The following is a 17,202-nucleotide window of genomic DNA, read 5'->3' on the forward strand; positions in this document are numbered from 1 at the left end:
CCCGGGAGTTAAGGGCCAGGTGAGGGGCCGCCTGAGGGAAGTGGGTGATTTTGATGAGAATAGGAGAATAGTCAGGTGATTTGGGGGACAAGAATTCAGTGCCCAGGGGCAGAAAGGCAGTGGGAGGCAGACACCGAAGGATAAGCACCTGGAGGGTGGACCCCAAGGGGGAAGGAGGACAGGGTCGCTTGGCCCCGCTCCTGGTCATCATGCTGCTGTCCATGCTGCTGCTGCTGCTGCCCCTCCCAACCCCCTGGTCTATCCGAGGGCACCCACTGTATACGCGTCTGCCCCCCAGCACCCTGCAAGGTGAGCCTGGGCTGTTCTGAGGGTGCGGCCGAGGTGGGAGGAGCACAGAGGAAGTGGGTCCGGGGCAGGGGAGCATGACCTTGCCACTCCCACTCATCGGGAGCTTTGGCCCCTTCTGCCCACCCTGCAGGGGGAAGGGGCCAGGAACTGAGGCACAGGTGGGCGAGGAAGAGGGAGGACAAGGGTGCAGAGGGAAGGGGACCTGGCAAGCACCCCCAGAGGGTGTGCTTTAGGGAAGGTTCTGGGCTTAGCAGGAGGAAGGGGTCCAGGGTGGCATCTCCTTGGCTATCTGGGCCCAAAGGTGGGCAGCTTGACCACCGTTATTTTGTCAAGAAGCCTGAGTTTTGTGATGTTTCTACCTTTGGGGTGCTGTTTTTCCTTCAAGGACTTAAGGAAAGTCCCCTTTCAGAGATTCCAGCCCAGCTCAGTTGAATTAGAGAGAGCTCTTGGGTTGAGAATTCGGGGCCACCTGCTCTGAGTGCTGGGCCCTGGGGCCCTGGGGCTCTCTGTCCTCCCCATTCTGGCCTGGTGCTCCCGGAGCCCCACCTGCTTCCCCTGTCTCCCAAGGCGGGCTCAGGGCTGGAGCCTGAGGTTCTTCCCCAACCGTGCTTGACTTGTGCCCCATGTCCCAGCAGCTCTATCAGCCCAGGGCACGAAAGCATTGCAGGCTGCCCAGAGAAGCGCCCAGTGGGCAGTGAATCGCGTGGCCATGGAGATCCAGCACAGACTGCATGAGTGCAGAGGCTGTGCCAATCATACCGTCCCATGTCCCGGTGAGCTGACACTGACGACCCTGGGCCCGGTCTCCTGTCCTCCCTATCTCTTCCCTTCACCTCTTGGGGACAGAAACTAGGTGGGGACTGCCACCGAGACAATGCTGATGAAGGTCTCGCCAAGTGGAAAGGGCACGCCAGGCACAGGGCACAGCTTGTGCAAAGGCAGGAGAGCAGAAGGAGTCTGGGCTCGATTGGTGACCAGTGAGAAGTTCATGGCTGCTGAACTCGACCCTGACTGCTGGGGGGTAGAGTAACAGAGGGGAGCGGTAGGGCAGAGAGAGGGCCCAGGCTCTGCCTGGGGTGCAGGGAGGGTGGGAGGCTAGCCCCCAGGCTCAGAGGTGCGTGTCTCAGCAGGCCCCGGGCGTCCCAGGCCGCAGGCCCCCCTCCTCCAGGATCCCGCTGAGCCAGGTGAGGCCGAAAGGGCTCAAGCGGGCAGGGCGGAAGGCAGGGTGAACCCTGGAGGGGCCTCGATGGTGAGGGCGGCCAGGGTTTGTCCCTTGTAACGCAGATGCCACCTTTCTAGGGTCGTGTGGCCAGAGGCGCCCGAGCACTGTCAACGTGACGCGTGCCCACGGCCGCATTGTTGGGGGTAGCGCTGCACCGCCCGGGGCCTGGCCCTGGCTGGTGAGGCTGCAACTCGGAGGGCAGCCTCTGTGCGGCGGCGTCCTGGTGGCGGCGTCCTGGGTGCTCACCGCGGCGCACTGCTTCGCGGGGTACGTTGGAGCCCAGGCCCCTGACCAGCCCACATCCCCGGTGCGTGGTCAGACTCTTCCGGGGTCGTCTGGCGGGCGACACGCGGGAAGGCCGGTCTCTGCTGCCCCCTGGCGGCGGCCACCGCCCTCCCCGGCTTCAGGCCTCAAGGCGCCCACGCCGCGCACCCTGGGCGCGGTATCTGGGGGCGGGGGGGCGCTCCGCCCGGCTAGTGGACCTACTAGGGGCCACCGCCTCTCCCCGCCCCACCCTCTCTGCCCCGCGAGAAACAGCGGAGAAAGAGAGAGTCCGGAGTGCGAACCTGCGGCGTGGTGCCGGTGGGCGGAGGGCGGGGTCTCTAGGGGACTCTTTTCACCCTTGTCCTGCGCATCACCCCGCCGCTCGTCCCGCAGCGCCCCGAACGAGCTTCTGTGGACGGTGACGCTGGCCGAGGGGACTGGGGGGGAGCAAGCGGAGGAGGTGCCGGTGAACCGCATCTTGCCCCACCCCAAGGTGAGAGGGCAGCCCCCAGGCTCTCGGAGTTGGGAACAGCACCCCCACCCCACGCTTCACTGACACTGCGCCGCCACCCCCTCCGCAGTTTGACCCGCGGACCTTCCACAACGACCTGGCCCTGGTGCAGCTGTGGACGCCGGTGAGCCGGGCAGGGGCAGGGGCAGTGCGCCCTGTGTGCCTGCCCCAGGGGACCCGGGAGCCCCCAGCCGGCACCGCTTGCGCCATCGCGGGCTGGGGGGCCCTCTTCGAAGGTATGGGGCAGGCCGGGGCCTAGGTGAGCCGCTAGTGTGAGCGGGAAGAATGGGGGGCTAGGGTGGTGGAGTTTGGGAAGGCCAGGAGTAGGGAACCTGACCCAGGGTTGAACGCCTTTGCAAAATGCTGTCTGATCTTGCAAAGGGGGAGGAATCAAGGAGGGAGGTGGGAGAGGAAACCTTCTTCGTGAGGCCCCTGCCCTCCAGGCCTGAGCCCCCTCCCCTGCTTCCCTGTAGACGGGCCTGAGGCTGAGGCGGTGAGAGAGGCCCGAGTGCCCTTGCTCAGCGCTGACACCTGCAAAAGGGCCCTGGGGCCCGAGCTGCACCCCAGCAGCATGCTCTGTGCCGGCTACCTGGCCGGGGGCATCGACTCGTGCCAGGTATGAGCCCTGATTGATCTTAGGATGCTGGGTGGGCTGCTCCCCAGGGACAGGACAGCTTCTTCCCTTCCCCAGTCTGGCTGTCACTCAACTTATCTGAGCTTCTATGTTCCCATTGCTAAATTGGGTACAAGAGTAGCACTTCCATGAGAACTCAGAGCTGCCTTACCCTGCCAAGTGTCAGGCTGGCAAATGAGAGGGGCAGGTCAATGTAGTACCCTCTCTTCTGGCTCCGGTCCCGCAGGGTGATTCTGGAGGCCCCCTGACCTGTTCTGAGCCTGGCCCCCACCCCAGGGAGGTCCTGTACGGAGTCACCTCCTGGGGGGATGGATGCGGAGAGCCAGGGAAGCCCGGGGTCTACACACGTGTGGCCGTGTTCAAAGATTGGCTTCAGGAGCAGATGAGCGGTGAGCGCCCCGTTCCTATTCACCTCTCCCTGGAGTGGCCTGCTCACAGCCCTTGGGACGAGCCGGTCTTCACCCCTCCGGCCCCCAGCCCCTGACTGCGTCGGCAAAGCCTGTCTCCCTTGGGGGGAAGGCTGCGGGGGTCTAGGGCCCGAAGCCGGGGCTGAGTTGGCCGCCGCCGCCCCCTGCAGCAGCCGCCTCCAGCCGGGAGCCCAGCTGCAGGGAGCTGCTGGCCTGGGACCCGCCCGGGGAGCCGCCGGCAGACGCCGCACCGCCCTGCGCCTTCTACGCCCGCCTGTGCCCCGGGCCAGCGGTCGCCTGTGCGCGTCTGGCGCACCAGCAGTGCCTGCAGCGCCGGAGGCGATGCGGTCAGTCCAGTTCACAGGGCTGGGCCGGGGGAGCAGGGGGCCCGGCCCACGTCTGACCGCCGCTCCCGCCCTTGTCCCGCCCGCAGAGCTGCGCTCGCTGGCGCACACCCTGCTGGGCCTGCTGCGGGGCGCTCAGGAGCTGCTCGGCCCCGGCCCAGGGATGCGGCGCCTGGCCCCGTCCCCGGCTCGCCCCGCTCTGTCGCTCTTGGAGCCTCCCAGACACCCCTCCCGCGAGCAGCGGGTGCACCCAGGTATCCCGCGCCTTCACATTCCAGCCCCAGCACCCCCCAGCACCAACTGCGCGGCGGAGGCGATCCCCTAACGCTGCGTCTCCCCAGGATCGCGGGCTGCAGGCGCTCGGTTCCCGAAGCGGAGGCCAGAGCCGCGCGAGGAAGCGAACGGTAATGACGCCCCCTGCCGGCCTTTGCCGGGAGAGTAGCAGGCCAAGGGCTGGCGAGGCCCTGAGGGGATTCTTGGGGCAGCCGGCAGACTCGCTCTCCCCACCTGACCCCCGCGCAGTAGGGAGGATGACGCTTTGGGGGCACTTGTGGCTTTGGGCCCCCCTCAGTGTCAACAGAGACCATCTGCTTTGTGTTATCACTTAACCTCTCTGATCCTCAGTTTCCCATCCGTAGCATGAGGAGAAATCCGCCCACTGGGAGGCTCATCCTGAGGTTCTGGTGGGAATCCCACTCCCAGCTCCTTGCTGGTGCCAGTTTTCTGCTATTCCCAGGACCTCTCTCCTTTCTGCAGGCTGCCCAGGGCTGGAAAGCCTGCAACAGAAGTTGACCACCCTTCAAGGAACCCATGCCTGGATCCTACAGGTCCCATCAGAGCACTTGGCCATGGACTTTCACGAGGTAGGTCCTCAGGCTTCCCACATTCACTCACAGTGGCCTCAGAAGGCTGACCTGGGTCAGCCCTGGTGAGTAGGGAGACAGAAGGGGCACCCTCCACAGGACGAGGGAGGACCTGCCCCCCCAGCAGCTTGGGGTGGAAGTGGGGGTGTCTTGGGGGAAAGGGGTGGAAAGGGCAGCTGTATGTAAGCTGGGGTGCTGGGTGGATGTGAAAGTGTGGGGGGGAGGTGTGAGTGGAAGGGCATGTGGGGGTGTAAGTGAGCAGGAAGTGTGCAGGTTTGGGGGGTAAGGGGGGAGTGGATCTGAGTGAGAGTTTCTGGGGGCCAGGAGGAGGCGGACTAAGAGCTGGGTTGTGGGGCCCTGAGCACCCTCCTCCTTCTGCAGGTCCTGGCAGATCTGGGTTCCAAGACGCTGACTGGCCTCTTCCGAGCCTGGGTGCGGGCAGGCTTGGGGGGCCAGCATGTAGTCTTCGGCGGTCTGGTAGGCCTGGAGCCAGCCACGATGGCTCGCAGCCTCCCCCGGTTGCTGGTGCAGGCCCTGCAGGCCTTCCGTTTGGCCGCCCTGGCAGAGACAGAGGGACCCCAGATGGGTGCAAGGCAGAGCCAGGGACTGGGGAGGAAGGGGCACCCCCCACTCAGTCCTCAGATTTCTCCAGCCAGGGGACCATGAACCATGTCTGGTCCCCCAACCCCTGGTCAGGACCTACTGCTCCAAGGGGCTCCTGTGATGACAAACTGTCACAGCCACAGCTGATTGGGTGTGTGGGGCAGGAGGCCTGGGTGCATGTGTCTTCCCACATGTGCCATCAGAAAATCACGGCTGCTTTAATAAACATTATTTATGACCTACAGAGATAACTCTGGAGCTTTCTTGGGATGAGAACTGGGTGGGTGGACATTAGACAGGGCCAGACAGGGCCCAGCCTCCAGAAGCAGTTGGCAGAGGTCACAAAGACACTGGAGAGAGGCTGCTAAGCCCCCATTTCCCCATACTTGTCTTCCCCCCAAGAAACGGCAACAGCTGACCTGTCACCACTCCCCTACCCGTGGCTGACCAGCACAGCCCCCAGTGCCCAGTGCCTCTACCCAGCCCCCACCCCTACTGCTAGTTGTGGGGAGTTGCAGCCTGGGATCTTTGCCTCATGTCCTTGAGCTCCTGCCTGGCAGCCAGTCCCCCTCCCCACCCCCTGGTCACCTGCCTTGGGTTTTCTACCACAAAGCCATGGCCAGAAGTGTCAGATTGCATTTCCGGCTGCGACTTCCCTTTGCACTCCACCCCTCCTCCCCTGCACCTGTCCCCTCTCCAATCCTCCCACATTCCCCAGCCCTGTAGACTGGAGGGGCAGCCACAAGACCCAGTCAGAGAGACAGGATGGAGGGGCCAGTGTTAACGCTGGGACTGCTGGCTATACTGGTTGTGTGTGGTAAGAGTGGACATCACCCTGCCCTGAAGGGTCCCTCAGGACTCGCACCCAGGGCCCCTACTGCATGGTTCCCTCCCACCCCTCCTACCTGGTGCTCCCTCCTTTAGCATCAGGCCCAACCCCCCACCCCCACTGCCATTTCTCCCTGGAGGGATTGACCACCAGGACCCCTTCCTGGGCAGTGGTTGGATCCCCCAGCTGAGCCCAGCCCCATGGCCCAGCAGGAGTCCAGGGCAGCTCCCTTCCCACACCCACCTCCCTGCACCCCATCCCTGTCCCTATCCCTCCCCAGGCAGCTGGGGCCTAAATGAGGAGGAGCGGCTAATTCGGTACCTGTTTGAAGAGAAAGGCTACAACAAGGAGCTCCGGCCTGTGGCACACCAAGGAGAGAGTGTGGAGGTCTCGCTGGCCCTCACGCTCTCCAACCTCATCTCCCTGGTGAGTGGCCCCTCTGAGGCAGGCTGGAGATGGGAGGGCAGGGACAGCTTCCTGGAGGCATGGATGTCTCCCGACTGGGATGGCCACAGAGGAAGCTCCAGGCCCCAGGCTAGGCTATGGTAGCTCCTCCCCAGGGAAGCAGGCTCCCACATTCTGCAAGCTCAGTGCTGCCCACGGGCCTTGGGCTGATGGCCCTTCCCCTCCAGCTTTAGCTCTGGGGCTGTATCAGACCCATGACACACTTCAGAGGCCATGCGCCCTCCTTGCTCCTTGGTCTGCCCACCCCCTCCTGACTGTGAGTGCTTGTGGTAGGAGTCTGGTTAGGCCATGGTTTCCCCTGGGTGGTGGCTGGGAGCAGGTGCCTGGTGAATGCACGTAGGTGAAAGAACCAAGCGGGCCCTGGGGGACAGCCGTCTTGTGTGATTTCAGAAAGAAGTTGAGGAGACCCTCACCACTAACGTATGGATTGAACACGTAAGAATACCCCACTCAGAGCTGGGGGGGGGGCAGTGAGGTTGCAGGGCCCAGGCCCCCCTGTGCTTGGGTATCTCCAGAAGGGATCCTCCTGTCCTCCAGGAGGAGCTGGCTCCTACCCACAGGCCGAGCTGCTCTTCTCACCACCTTGTATAGCCACTAGCTCAGATAGAGACGTCCAGTAGATTGGGATTCTTCGTCTAGGGGAAAATTGTCACAATATCCTGATGTTATTAGAAGACACTTTCTGCCGCCTGTCAGAAGTTCATAATACAGACACACGGCTTCTATGTCCACAATGGAAATATACTTCCTTGGTTGTGCAGTGTACATTCTACACAACTGTACATGACAGACCTGAGTCCTAATTCTGTACCCACCTCCCCCAAACCTCTTTTGTCACAGCTTCCAGACCCTGTCAGTCTTCCTCTAGGAAAGTGAGGAGAGTGGGGGGCCTGGGCAACAGCAAAGTCTATTGCTGACACCTCTTTTGGGCTTCCAGGGTTGGACAGACAGCCGGCTGCAGTGGGATGCTGAAGAATTTGGAAATATCAGTGTCCTGCGCCTGCCCCCTGACATGCTGTGGCTCCCAGAGATTGTGCTGGAGAACAAGTAGAGCCGCAGCCCTCCCTGGCAGCCCCTCCCCGCTCTGCTCCCCCAACCCTGCCAGTTCCAAGCTGGCTGGCATTCACGGTTGCCCTTGTCTTTGTCCCTCAGCAATGACGGCTCCTTCCAGATTTCCTACTCCTGCAATGTGCTCATCTACCCCTCCGGCTATGTGTACTGGCTGCCGCCCGCCATCTTCCGCTCTTCCTGCCCCATCTCTGTCACCTACTTTCCCTTCGACTGGCAGAACTGCTCTCTCAAGTTCAGGTACAGCCACTTCTCCAGCCACCCCTCACCCCTGCCAGGAACTGAGGGAGGTGCATGAAGCACTGTCAGGCAGAGACCCCCGCTCTGTCCTGATTAGAGCTCCCCCACACCCATGACAGACCCTCTGACCACGAACCTCCTCTACTAGCCTTCCCCACTCCCCGTCACTGCCTGCAGCCAATGGCTGAGGGCCACCCTCTACCCACTGCCCTCCCCAGTTCCCTCAAGTACACGGCCAAGGAGATCACCCTGAGTCTGAAGCAGGAGGAAGAAGAGGGCCGCTTCTATCCCGTGGAGTGGATCATCATCGACCCGGAGGGCTTCACAGGTGCTGGGAGCAGCGGCTGTGGGTGGGCAGGCCCCTCAGACACACAGCTGCGGATACGGTCACACCGACGCCGCCCCCCCCAGGGACGCACGTGTGCACACACACACCCGAAACATGGACCTACAGGCACACAGACTGACAGAGAGACACAGATGGACAGACACACGCCGACCCACAGAGAAACACACACAGATATACTTACTGACACAAGTCTAGCACATCGGAAGGAAAAGAAGTCCAGCCGGAGGGGATTGTGTCCCAAAGGCAGAGACTGGTGCCAGTGCCCCACTCCTTATGCTGTCCAGGCCAGAAGACCCTCCTGGGTCCGGACAGGGTCCCTGGGGATAGATGTCACTGACAGATGAGAAGGGTAGTTAGTCTTCTGTTCCCAGTAAGCCCAGGGGTGTGGTTGCGGCTTTAGTGGGCATCCTAATGTTATGTGTGTCGCCCCCAACCAACAGCCCCGGCCCCCTGCCCCTAACTGTGACCAGGCTCAGATCTCCTATGGGGCCCCCACTGCATGCCCCTGTCTATCAGGGGAGACCTGCATCACACTGGTCCTAAGGCTGCTACCTCCCCAGGGTGTGGAGGGCTAGGCGTTGGTCTTCCGCTCACTGCATCATTACCTATAAGACTTCTTATTTGAACCATACATGGCCTCAGCTTCTACATTTTCCAAGAAGGAGAAAAAAACAACCCACTCCCAGAGGAGAATTTCCCCTTTGCAGACTGAAACCTCTATCCCAAGCCCTCAGGGGAAAAAACCCACAGACTGAACCCTAACCTTCCTCTGTGTGCCCCCTCAGGCTGGCTCACTCCACCCAGCCCCCAGTCCTGCCCCGAGCCCCCCCCCGCCCCCTTGCCTGACCTGACACCAAGGTGCCCTTCCGCCCCCCTCAGAGAACGGGGAGTGGGAGATCGCGCACCGGCCAGCCAGGATCAACGTGGACCCCAGCGTCCCCCCGGACAGTCCGGGCCGCCAGGACGTCACCTTCTACCTCATCATCCGTCGCAAGCCCCTCTTCTATGTCATCAACATCCTGGTGCCTTGCGTCCTCATCTCCTTCATGATCAACCTGGTCTTCTACCTGCCGGCTGACAGTGAGCCTCAGAGCCTGTCCCAGCCCCCCGGCCACCTGGGGCAGCCTCTCCCTCTCCCCGAGGGCGGCTGAGCTTCGGCCTCCCCCGCCCTCCCCTCACTTCCTCCTGGGAGACACAAGGGGGTCACCACACCCCGGTCCAGGCATGAGGGGCCTGTGGCCAGCCAAAAGGGGGCTTTCGTGACCCTGTCCAACATCTCCAAATGGACAGGGCGCCTGGGGGGTCCATCCCTCTTGGCCCCCGCTTCTGCTTCTCACGGTGGGGTTTCCCAAGGAAGTCCCCTCAAGAGGGAGAACCACGGGACTGTCCCTCTGGCGGAGCAGAGATCAGGTCTGTCCTGGTCACCATGTGTGACCATGGGCCTGGCACACGGAAGGCCATCCACCTTGAACCGGCGGCTGGATAACGGGATCTCTAGGAAGCCAGGCGTGGAGGCGTGCAGTCCATGCTCATCTGGTTCTAGAAGGGCACGTGTACACTGGGCTCTTGGTTTCATAACAGTTTCAGAATATTTACTAGAAGCGAGGCACAGGGAGTCCCAGGGACAAATGCGATCCAGCCTCTGTTGCTGGCCGAGACTGTGAAATGCACAGGACTAGGCTCCTGGCCTGCGGGGTAGGAGAATGGGGGAAGCTTCCCTGGCAGAGGCGGTGCTTGAGCCGGAGATGGGTCCGGGAGGCAGTTTCCAGGGAGAGGAGGGGCCCTGGGTGGGGGACGGGACTGTGGGCCCGGGACCCGCAGTGGCCACCGCACAGCATGCTCAAGAGCTCCGGCGGAAGGAGCCGGGTGGTGCCAGGCTGGGGTCTCTGAGTGGAGGCCTAGGAGTTGGGGAAATATGGGCACTCTGAGGCTGCCCTGGAGCTTTCTGTACAGGGGGACACACGCAGACCTGTGACTTTTAGAGGGTTGAGTGGCAGCGAGCTGGCTAACGGTGATAGCTGGTGATCACTGAGCACCTGCCCAGTGCCAGGCCGCGCGATGAGCGTTTAACATGCACTCTCTCACTTGGTCCTCACAGCATTTGGCAGCTGTGAAAACCGAGGCACAGAGAGGTTAGGCTACTTGCCTAAGGTCACCCAGCCAGTAAATGGCAGAGCCGGGATTTGAACCCACGTGTTCTAGCTCCTTAGCCCACGCTGTTCATCGGGGTGCCGTGGCTTTGTGAACAGCGGTGCAGGGGCCGCAGTGGGACCACTGGGCCGAAGGCCAGAGGTGGCAGCTAAGTCCGGGGCTCCCCCAGGTGGCGAGAAGACGTCAGTGGCCATCTCAGTGCTCCTGGCTCAGTCTGTCTTCCTGCTGCTCATCTCCAAGCGGCTGCCCGCCACGTCCATGGCCATCCCCCTCATCGGCAAGTGAGTGACGCCTGGGCCACGCCATGCCTACCCCAGCCCCCTCCCCTGCCCTGCCACACCCCACCGTGGCCCGCGGGCTCCAGGCTGAGCGTGCGCCTACAGGTTCCTGCTCTTCGGCATGGTGCTGGTGACCATGGTCGTGGTGATCTGCGTCATCGTGCTCAACATCCACTTCCGCACGCCCAGCACCCACGTGCTGTCTGAGGGGGTCAAGAAGGTGAGGGCTCTCGGCCAGAAGCTGGAGACCGTCGGGCTGTCCCTCTACAGGAGAGCAGGGAAAGCCCCCCGTGGCATGTTTGCATGGGCGACTGCCACCCCTTGCAGCCGAAGTGCCACATGCTGCTACCCACGCCGCGTGGACGACTCTCCCAGTGCACTGTCACTCGAAAGGAGCCGGACACAAAGGAGCACAGGCTGCACGGTCTCCTCTTCGTGAAGTTCAAGGACAGGCAAAACTAGCCTTTAGCGATAGAAGTCAGGAGGGTGGTCCCCCTAGGGGTGGGTAGGGTGTGACGGGAGGAGGCACGAGGGACCCTTTGGGACCGTGTTAGAGATCTCCTCTGGGGGGTGTTTACACGGTTGAATGCACCTGTAAAAATTCGTCTAACTCTGCACTTCAGGGCGGCTTGTTCTACCGTGTGTTCGCTCCACCCCGATTAAAGAGAAGATAAAGGATGTGGGGACGGTGTGCCCAGGAGGGGTGTCCTTGCCTCTCAGCCACGGCAGGGCCGCTAGCTGTTCTGGGATGGCAGAGGATGTTTTAGCAACTGGTTTAGGCTTCAGCATTTGAAGAAGAGCGCTCCGCATTTGGGGCCTTGTTCTTACTTTTTCATTTTTCATATATAATTCATTTTGAACAAATGAGTTCTGCTTTGTGCGGTGAGTAATGAGGGAGAGTTGGAAGCAAGACAAGTGTCCGTCAGGAGGGGATCGGGGGAATCGGTGACAGCATGACTCGGGAGTCCTCTGCGGCAGCCCGGAACGGAGTCGCAGATGTTTTGATGTGTGAAGGTGACCCCATGCCTGTAAAACAACCTTCCCTTCCTGTGTCCCCCTGACCTGCCACAGCTCTTCCTGGAGACCCTGCCCGAACTCCTGCACATGTCCCGCCCAGCAGAGGATGGGCCCAGCCCAGGGCCTCTCATCCGGAGGAGCAGCTCCCTGGGCTACATTTCCAAGGCCGACGAGTACTTCTTGCTCAAGTCCCGAAGCGACCTCATGTTTGAGAAGCAGTCCGAGCGGCACGGGCTGGCCCGGCGCCTCACCACTGCACGTGGGTCCCCGGTGGCTTGGGAGTGCGGCCCATCCGTGGGAGGTGGGCTGGCAGCAGGCCTCATGCCCACCTGTGGCCTGGTCTCCGCAGGCCGGCCCCCCGCAGGCTCTGAGCAAGCCCAGCAGGAGCTCTTCAGCGAGCTGAAGCCAGCCGTGGATGGGGCCAACTTCATCGTCAGCCACATGAGGGACCAGAACAGTTACAACGAGGTGAGGAGCCACAGGTAGCCTATGCGTAGGGTGTCTCCTGTCTTCAAGGGGCTCGGTTCCCTTCAGAGACACATACCCACTGAGGTGAAGGAGTTCACGGTGGGTGCAGACTCCAGGCCCCCCGGGAGGCAGAGGCCCTACTTGGAAGCCCCCGGCAGCTCACAGCACACAGCCTTCGCTCGGGCACAGGCACGTAGCTCCCTTAGGGCCCTTCTTTGTCACCACGCCCAGCCATTTTTTGTCCCTGCTCAACTCCAAGTCTGATACTCCAGATGCAAGCAGACGTTGAAAAGGCAGCCTTAGGTGGTTTTCAATATTATATACTTTTAAAACCTCTCTCTTGAGAAAGGGGCCCCGTTTTCTGGGAGGGGTGAAGAAGGAGGAGAGGGGACAATGTACCCTCCTCAGCCCCCTGAGAGAGGCTCCTGGCACCCCAGCTCTTCTTCAGCCCCTGGAGCCCTGAAGTGGGGTGAGGAGGGAGGCTGTGACCACTCTTGGTCTCCTGGACAGAGACCCTAGCTTCAGGGGTCCTGGGCCCTGCTGGGGACACTCCAGCCTATCCCATCTGGTGCAAGCCTGAGGCAACCCCCACAGATACACCAAGGCCATGCCTCTGTCATTGGGCCCCCAGCTTGGGGTGTGGGCCCGTGGTTTGACAGCCTCCCTCAAGCCACTGTCCCTGCCTCCTTGCCCCCAGGAGAAGGACTGCTGGAACCGAGTGGCCCGCACAGTCGACCGACTCTGCCTGTTTGTGGTGACGCCCATCATGGTGGTGGGCACGGCCTGGATCTTCCTGCAGGGGGCCTACAACCAGCCTCCACCCCAGCCCTTCCCCGGGGACCCCTTCTCCTACCACGAGCAGGACAAGCGCTTCATCTAGAATAGGCCTGCCTGCCCTGCTGGCCCAGCTCCCGGGCAGCGTCGGGTGGGGCCTTTGGCCTGAGAGGGATGGGGAGGGGGGGCTAGTTGTGTGGACAGGGATGTCTGAGAAAGGACAAGCCCTTCCTGGGGAGGCCAACTTCTGACCCTGAGGCTTGAGTGCAGCTGATCCTGCAAGGCTGGGGCAGGAAGAGCTGGGCTTTCCTGAGATTAAGGAAGGAAGGGGGAAGCCCCCCTCAGCCGCAGGTCCTCTGCAGCTAAAGACAGGAGCCTCCGAGGAGGTCTAAGAGTGGACATCAGCTGGGGGTCGGGGTGGGACAATTTGGGGGGAGAAGGGGGCTGGCTCAGGGGTCAGGGATGATGTCACTCAAGCTGGGACCCCTCTGAGGAGTCAGAAAGGCAGAGGCCTCTTCTTGCCTCTCCTTCCCTGGGTGGGGGTAGAGCAGGTGGAGTCCTGTGTCTTCACTTCCCTGTTCCTCCAGCCACCCTCCTCTCAACAACCCCTCAGCCTTGGGCTTCTGAGGCCCCACCTGGGGCTGAGGTAGGGACCCCTCCCTCTCAGAGCTCTTAAGGAAGAGGGTTTCAGCAGAGGTGGGAGGGCCAGGGTTACAAAATGGCCTTCCCCAGCCCTTTCTGCCTGGGTAACTTAGTCTGGGTCCCTCAGGGAAGCCAAGGACTGGGATGGAAGGGCCAGGCTCAACACCCACAGAGACCAAAGGTCAGCTTGTCAACCTTAGGTCACGTGCACAATCCTAGAGCCCCAGAACTCAGCCTTCCCCCAAGGAGTGTCCCCTCTTGGGCAACTATTCTCCTCCCCAAAGTAGGGTTTCCATACAATATTTGGGACATACTTTTACTAAAAAAATATTCATTGTTTTTCTGAAATTCAAACTTAACTGGGCATCCTGTTTTGTTTTGTTTTGTTTTGTTTTTGGGGGGGTGAGGCAGAGAAAGAATCTTAAGCAGGCTCCACACCCAGGGCTCAATCTCACAGCCCTGAGATCATGACCTGAGCTGAAATGAAGAGTCAGAGCTCAACCGACTGACCCACCCAGACACCCCAGAATCCTGTATCATTATTTACTAAATTTGACAACTATACCCTAAAGGGAGCCCCCAACAATCCTATCCCAAGGGCCAAAGTCTGAGGCTGCAGATGCTGGGAAAATGGCAGCCTACCTCCAAGATGCCCCAGCGATCCCCACCTCCAGGTATTCACACCCTGTGTAGCCCACTCCCACACTGCACCAGGCTTGATCTGTGTGACCGACAGAATGAGGCGGAAGTGACAGCGTGTCGCTTCTGAGATAAGGCTCTATAAGACATTGCAGCATCTCCCTGGCTCCCGCTCCATTGCTCTTGCTTTCAGCTGGATCTCTCACTTTGGGGAAACCAGCTGGCATGGGGAACAATCCTGTGGAGAGACCTGGCAAGGACCTCAGGCCCTCTACCTGCAGCCTCATGAGTGACTTTGGAAGTCAGTCCTCCGGCCCCAGTTGGGCCTTCAGATGAGATCACGACCCTGGTCAACATCTTGGGTGCAGCCCAATGAGTTCTTGAGCCAGAGCCACCCAGCTAAGCTTCTCCTGGATTCCTGACCCTCAGAAACCATGTGGGATAGCATATGTTTGTTGCTTTAAGAGACAAGTTTTGGGGTGCTTTGTTACACTACAGGGCTATCTGGGGTGAGCCACTCTCATCTCTTAGGTTCTGTTTTCTCATCAACAAAATGTGTAAGTCCTGTTTGTGAGGTATTGTGAAAATCGAATTTGCTAGTAATCATAAAGGTCCTTACACATGTCCTGCAAATTTTTAAAAATTTATTTAAATTCAATTAATTGACATATAGGGGCACCTGGGTGGCACAGCGGTTAAGCGTCTGCCTTCGGCTCAGGGCGTGATCCCGGCATTATGGGATCGAGCCCCACATCAGGCTCTTCCGCTATGAGCCTGCTTCTTCCTCTCCCACTCCCCTTGCTTGTGTTCCCTCTCTCGCTGGCTGTCTCTATCTCTGTCGAATAAATAAATAAAATCTTTAAAAAAATGACATATAAAGTATTCTTTGTTTCAGGGGTACAGGTCTGTGATTCATCAGTCTTATATAATACCCAGTGCTCATTATAACACATGTCCTCCCCAACGCCCATCACCCAGTTACCTTGTCCTTCCACCTCCCTCCCCTCCAGCAGCCCTCTGTTTGTTTCCTATGATTAAGAGTCTCTTGTGGTTCATGTCCTCCAAATTTAAGGGGTGATTATTTAACTGATTCCTCAATTGTGGGCCTGAGTCACAGAGGATGGGCCTGTGGTCTCCCGGGTCTGAGGCTGGCAGCAGGTCTGAGGGCAGATGGGAGCAAGTACAGAGGATCCAATTATTCTCCTCCTTGATGTATACACTTAAGGTCTTCATAACTCAACCCATTTCCCTCAGAGGGAATTGGTGACCTCACTAGCTCAGGTATACAAAAGGTGAGATTTTTAGTCTTTCATTGGAAAGTAGCAAAAGACAAACCTCTTTTTTTTTTTTTTTATGTGACTATACAAAAGCTTTCATTCATTTGTACTAGAAGTTGGGCCCACTGCCACTAGGGAACCCAGTGCCCAGAAAAAGACAAACCTCTTAACAGGAAAACTGACCCTAGTTACTTCTGACACAGATTCAAGGTACAAATCTTTAATTTTTTTCCCTCTGAATAGGGAAAGTAGCTTGGGCTTACACCCATCAGATGAGCAGGAAGTCCGGGACCTCCCTGGAATCGTCCTCTATGAGAGGGTGCCCATCTCAACACCAAGAGAAGCCCTGAATCAGATCCCTCAGCCACTGTCCTTGCTTCTCTCTGCCACACTATGGCACTGTTGGCAACCTCCAGGTGAATTGTGTCAGGCCCGGCTCAGGTGGTGGTAAACCTTCCTGAGAAGACAACCCCAAAATGCCACACCCGACCAAGAGTGCCCCGTGCACAGGTTCCCAGGGTCACAGCGGGACCCCCAACAGCACACATTCCTCCAGCACCGCAGCCCCAGGGTGCTGTCAGCACTGGTCTCCTCTCTGGGTGACGTGGAACTCTCCCCAGGAAGTCACACCCACAAGGGGCCAGCTTCCTGTGAAACCACAGGGTGTCCCTACACACTCTCCCCAGGCCATCAGGGCTACACACCCTCCTTCAAGCAATGATGAATCTGTGAGGGATGCACTGGGCTGCAAGGAACAGAAACCCAAAGAACCGTGGTTCAAACCGATAGGGCTTCCTCTTTGTTGCGTAATATGATCCTGATTCAGCAGTTGCCACATTGGCTCAGCTGTCCCACAAGGCGATTGAGACCCAGGCTCTCTGCTCTCTGCCCAGCCCTCCCTCCTTAGCATGTTGGCTCTGTCCTCATGCTTGTCGCCTCATGCTGTGTGCAAGCTGACTGCCACAGAGCCGCGCTGCTCATCTGTGTTTAAGGCAGGAAAGAAGCCAGCCATTCCTGACCCCTTTCATCAGGAGGCAAAGGCTCTCTCCTGAAGCCCTTCAGCTGACTTCTATAGACATCCCACAGGTCGAGATGTTATCACATGGCCGCCATTATCTGCGAGGGAGCCTGGGAAACGAACATTCCACTTTTCCAGTCTCCAGAAAACAAAGTGACAAAAGGCAAGTAGCTGTTGGGCACAAATGAAGCCGGCAGAAGATTTTCTCTTAATGGTTCCACACCTCCCCCTTTAGCCCCTCCAGGGCAGCCCCACCCCTCCTCAGGTGACCCCCTCCTGAGAACACCGAGGAGACTCTGCCTCTCTCCCACAGCAGGAGAGAAGGGGAAAACACAGGAGTTGAAATCTCTTCATATGGGGAAGTGGCATAATTCATACCAGAGGGAAGTCACGCTCCACAACCTTCCTTTACCCTACCAGACTTGCAGAGAAGGGGAAAGGGAAAGTCAGAAATGTCGGAACACCGGCCAAACCACCATTGGCTGGGGCAGTGGGGTGGGGGTGAATATGCGGTCCATTATTTAGCAGGAGCCATTAATGGGCTTGCCAAAGTGTGCTTGGAGGAAACTAGAGAGGGGGAGAGGTCCTGCTCTGGGGAGCACCAAAGGGCAAACTGGGGAGAAGGGGAGCTGGCTTTGTAAACTCCAGGAAAAGGGGGCTATACACCTAGACGCTTGGCGGTGAGTGTGATGCTTGAGGGTGGGCCCTGGAGCAGGACTGAACACAAGGACAGAAGGAGATGAGTGGGGAAGGCCGGTGCCACCACGCTGTCTCCCTGACCCCAAAGTCCTGGTGGGGACAGACAAGAGGGACTTAGGGCTGTGGAGGGC

At 59.7% G+C, this 17,202-nt stretch overlaps 2 protein-coding genes across 3 annotated transcripts; both read left to right on the plus strand.

Moving 5' to 3' along the window:
• Positions 1–218: 218 nt before the first annotated feature.
• Positions 219–5,560, plus strand: PRSS56 (serine protease 56). 2 transcript variants are annotated; one of them, XM_045794196.2, is made up of 13 exons: positions 219–309; positions 945–1,052; positions 1,440–1,493; positions 1,609–1,798; positions 2,189–2,288; positions 2,377–2,542; positions 2,780–2,922; positions 3,167–3,329; positions 3,518–3,694; positions 3,781–3,945; positions 4,033–4,095; positions 4,448–4,554; positions 4,936–5,560. In XM_045794196.2, the coding sequence occupies exons 1-13, from the start codon at positions 222–224 to the stop codon at positions 5,218–5,220; spliced, it is 1,809 nt and encodes a 602-aa protein (XP_045650152.2). In that variant the 5' UTR covers positions 219–221; the 3' UTR covers positions 5,221–5,560. The 2 variants fall into 2 exon arrangements, with proteins under 2 accessions (XP_045650152.2, XP_087723743.1); XM_087867617.1 differs by having other exon boundaries at positions 3,521–3,694.
• A 296-nt stretch (positions 5,561–5,856) lies between these two features.
• Positions 5,857–13,196, plus strand: CHRND (cholinergic receptor nicotinic delta subunit). The gene is made up of 12 exons (XM_045794216.2): positions 5,857–5,974; positions 6,267–6,412; positions 6,842–6,886; positions 7,389–7,498; positions 7,604–7,759; positions 7,978–8,087; positions 8,988–9,188; positions 10,429–10,540; positions 10,643–10,757; positions 11,609–11,813; positions 11,904–12,022; positions 12,720–13,196. Exons 1-12 carry the CDS (start codon positions 5,923–5,925, stop codon positions 12,900–12,902), a joined length of 1,554 nt encoding a protein of 517 aa, XP_045650172.2. The 5' UTR covers positions 5,857–5,922; the 3' UTR covers positions 12,903–13,196.
• Positions 13,197–17,202: the final 4,006 nt, after the last annotated feature.

This window comes from Ursus americanus, chromosome 1 (genome assembly GCF_024610735.1).
Source record: "Ursus americanus isolate L20-20 chromosome 1, mUrsAme1.1.p, whole genome shotgun sequence".
NCBI lineage: Eukaryota > Metazoa > Chordata > Mammalia > Carnivora > Ursidae > Ursus > Ursus americanus.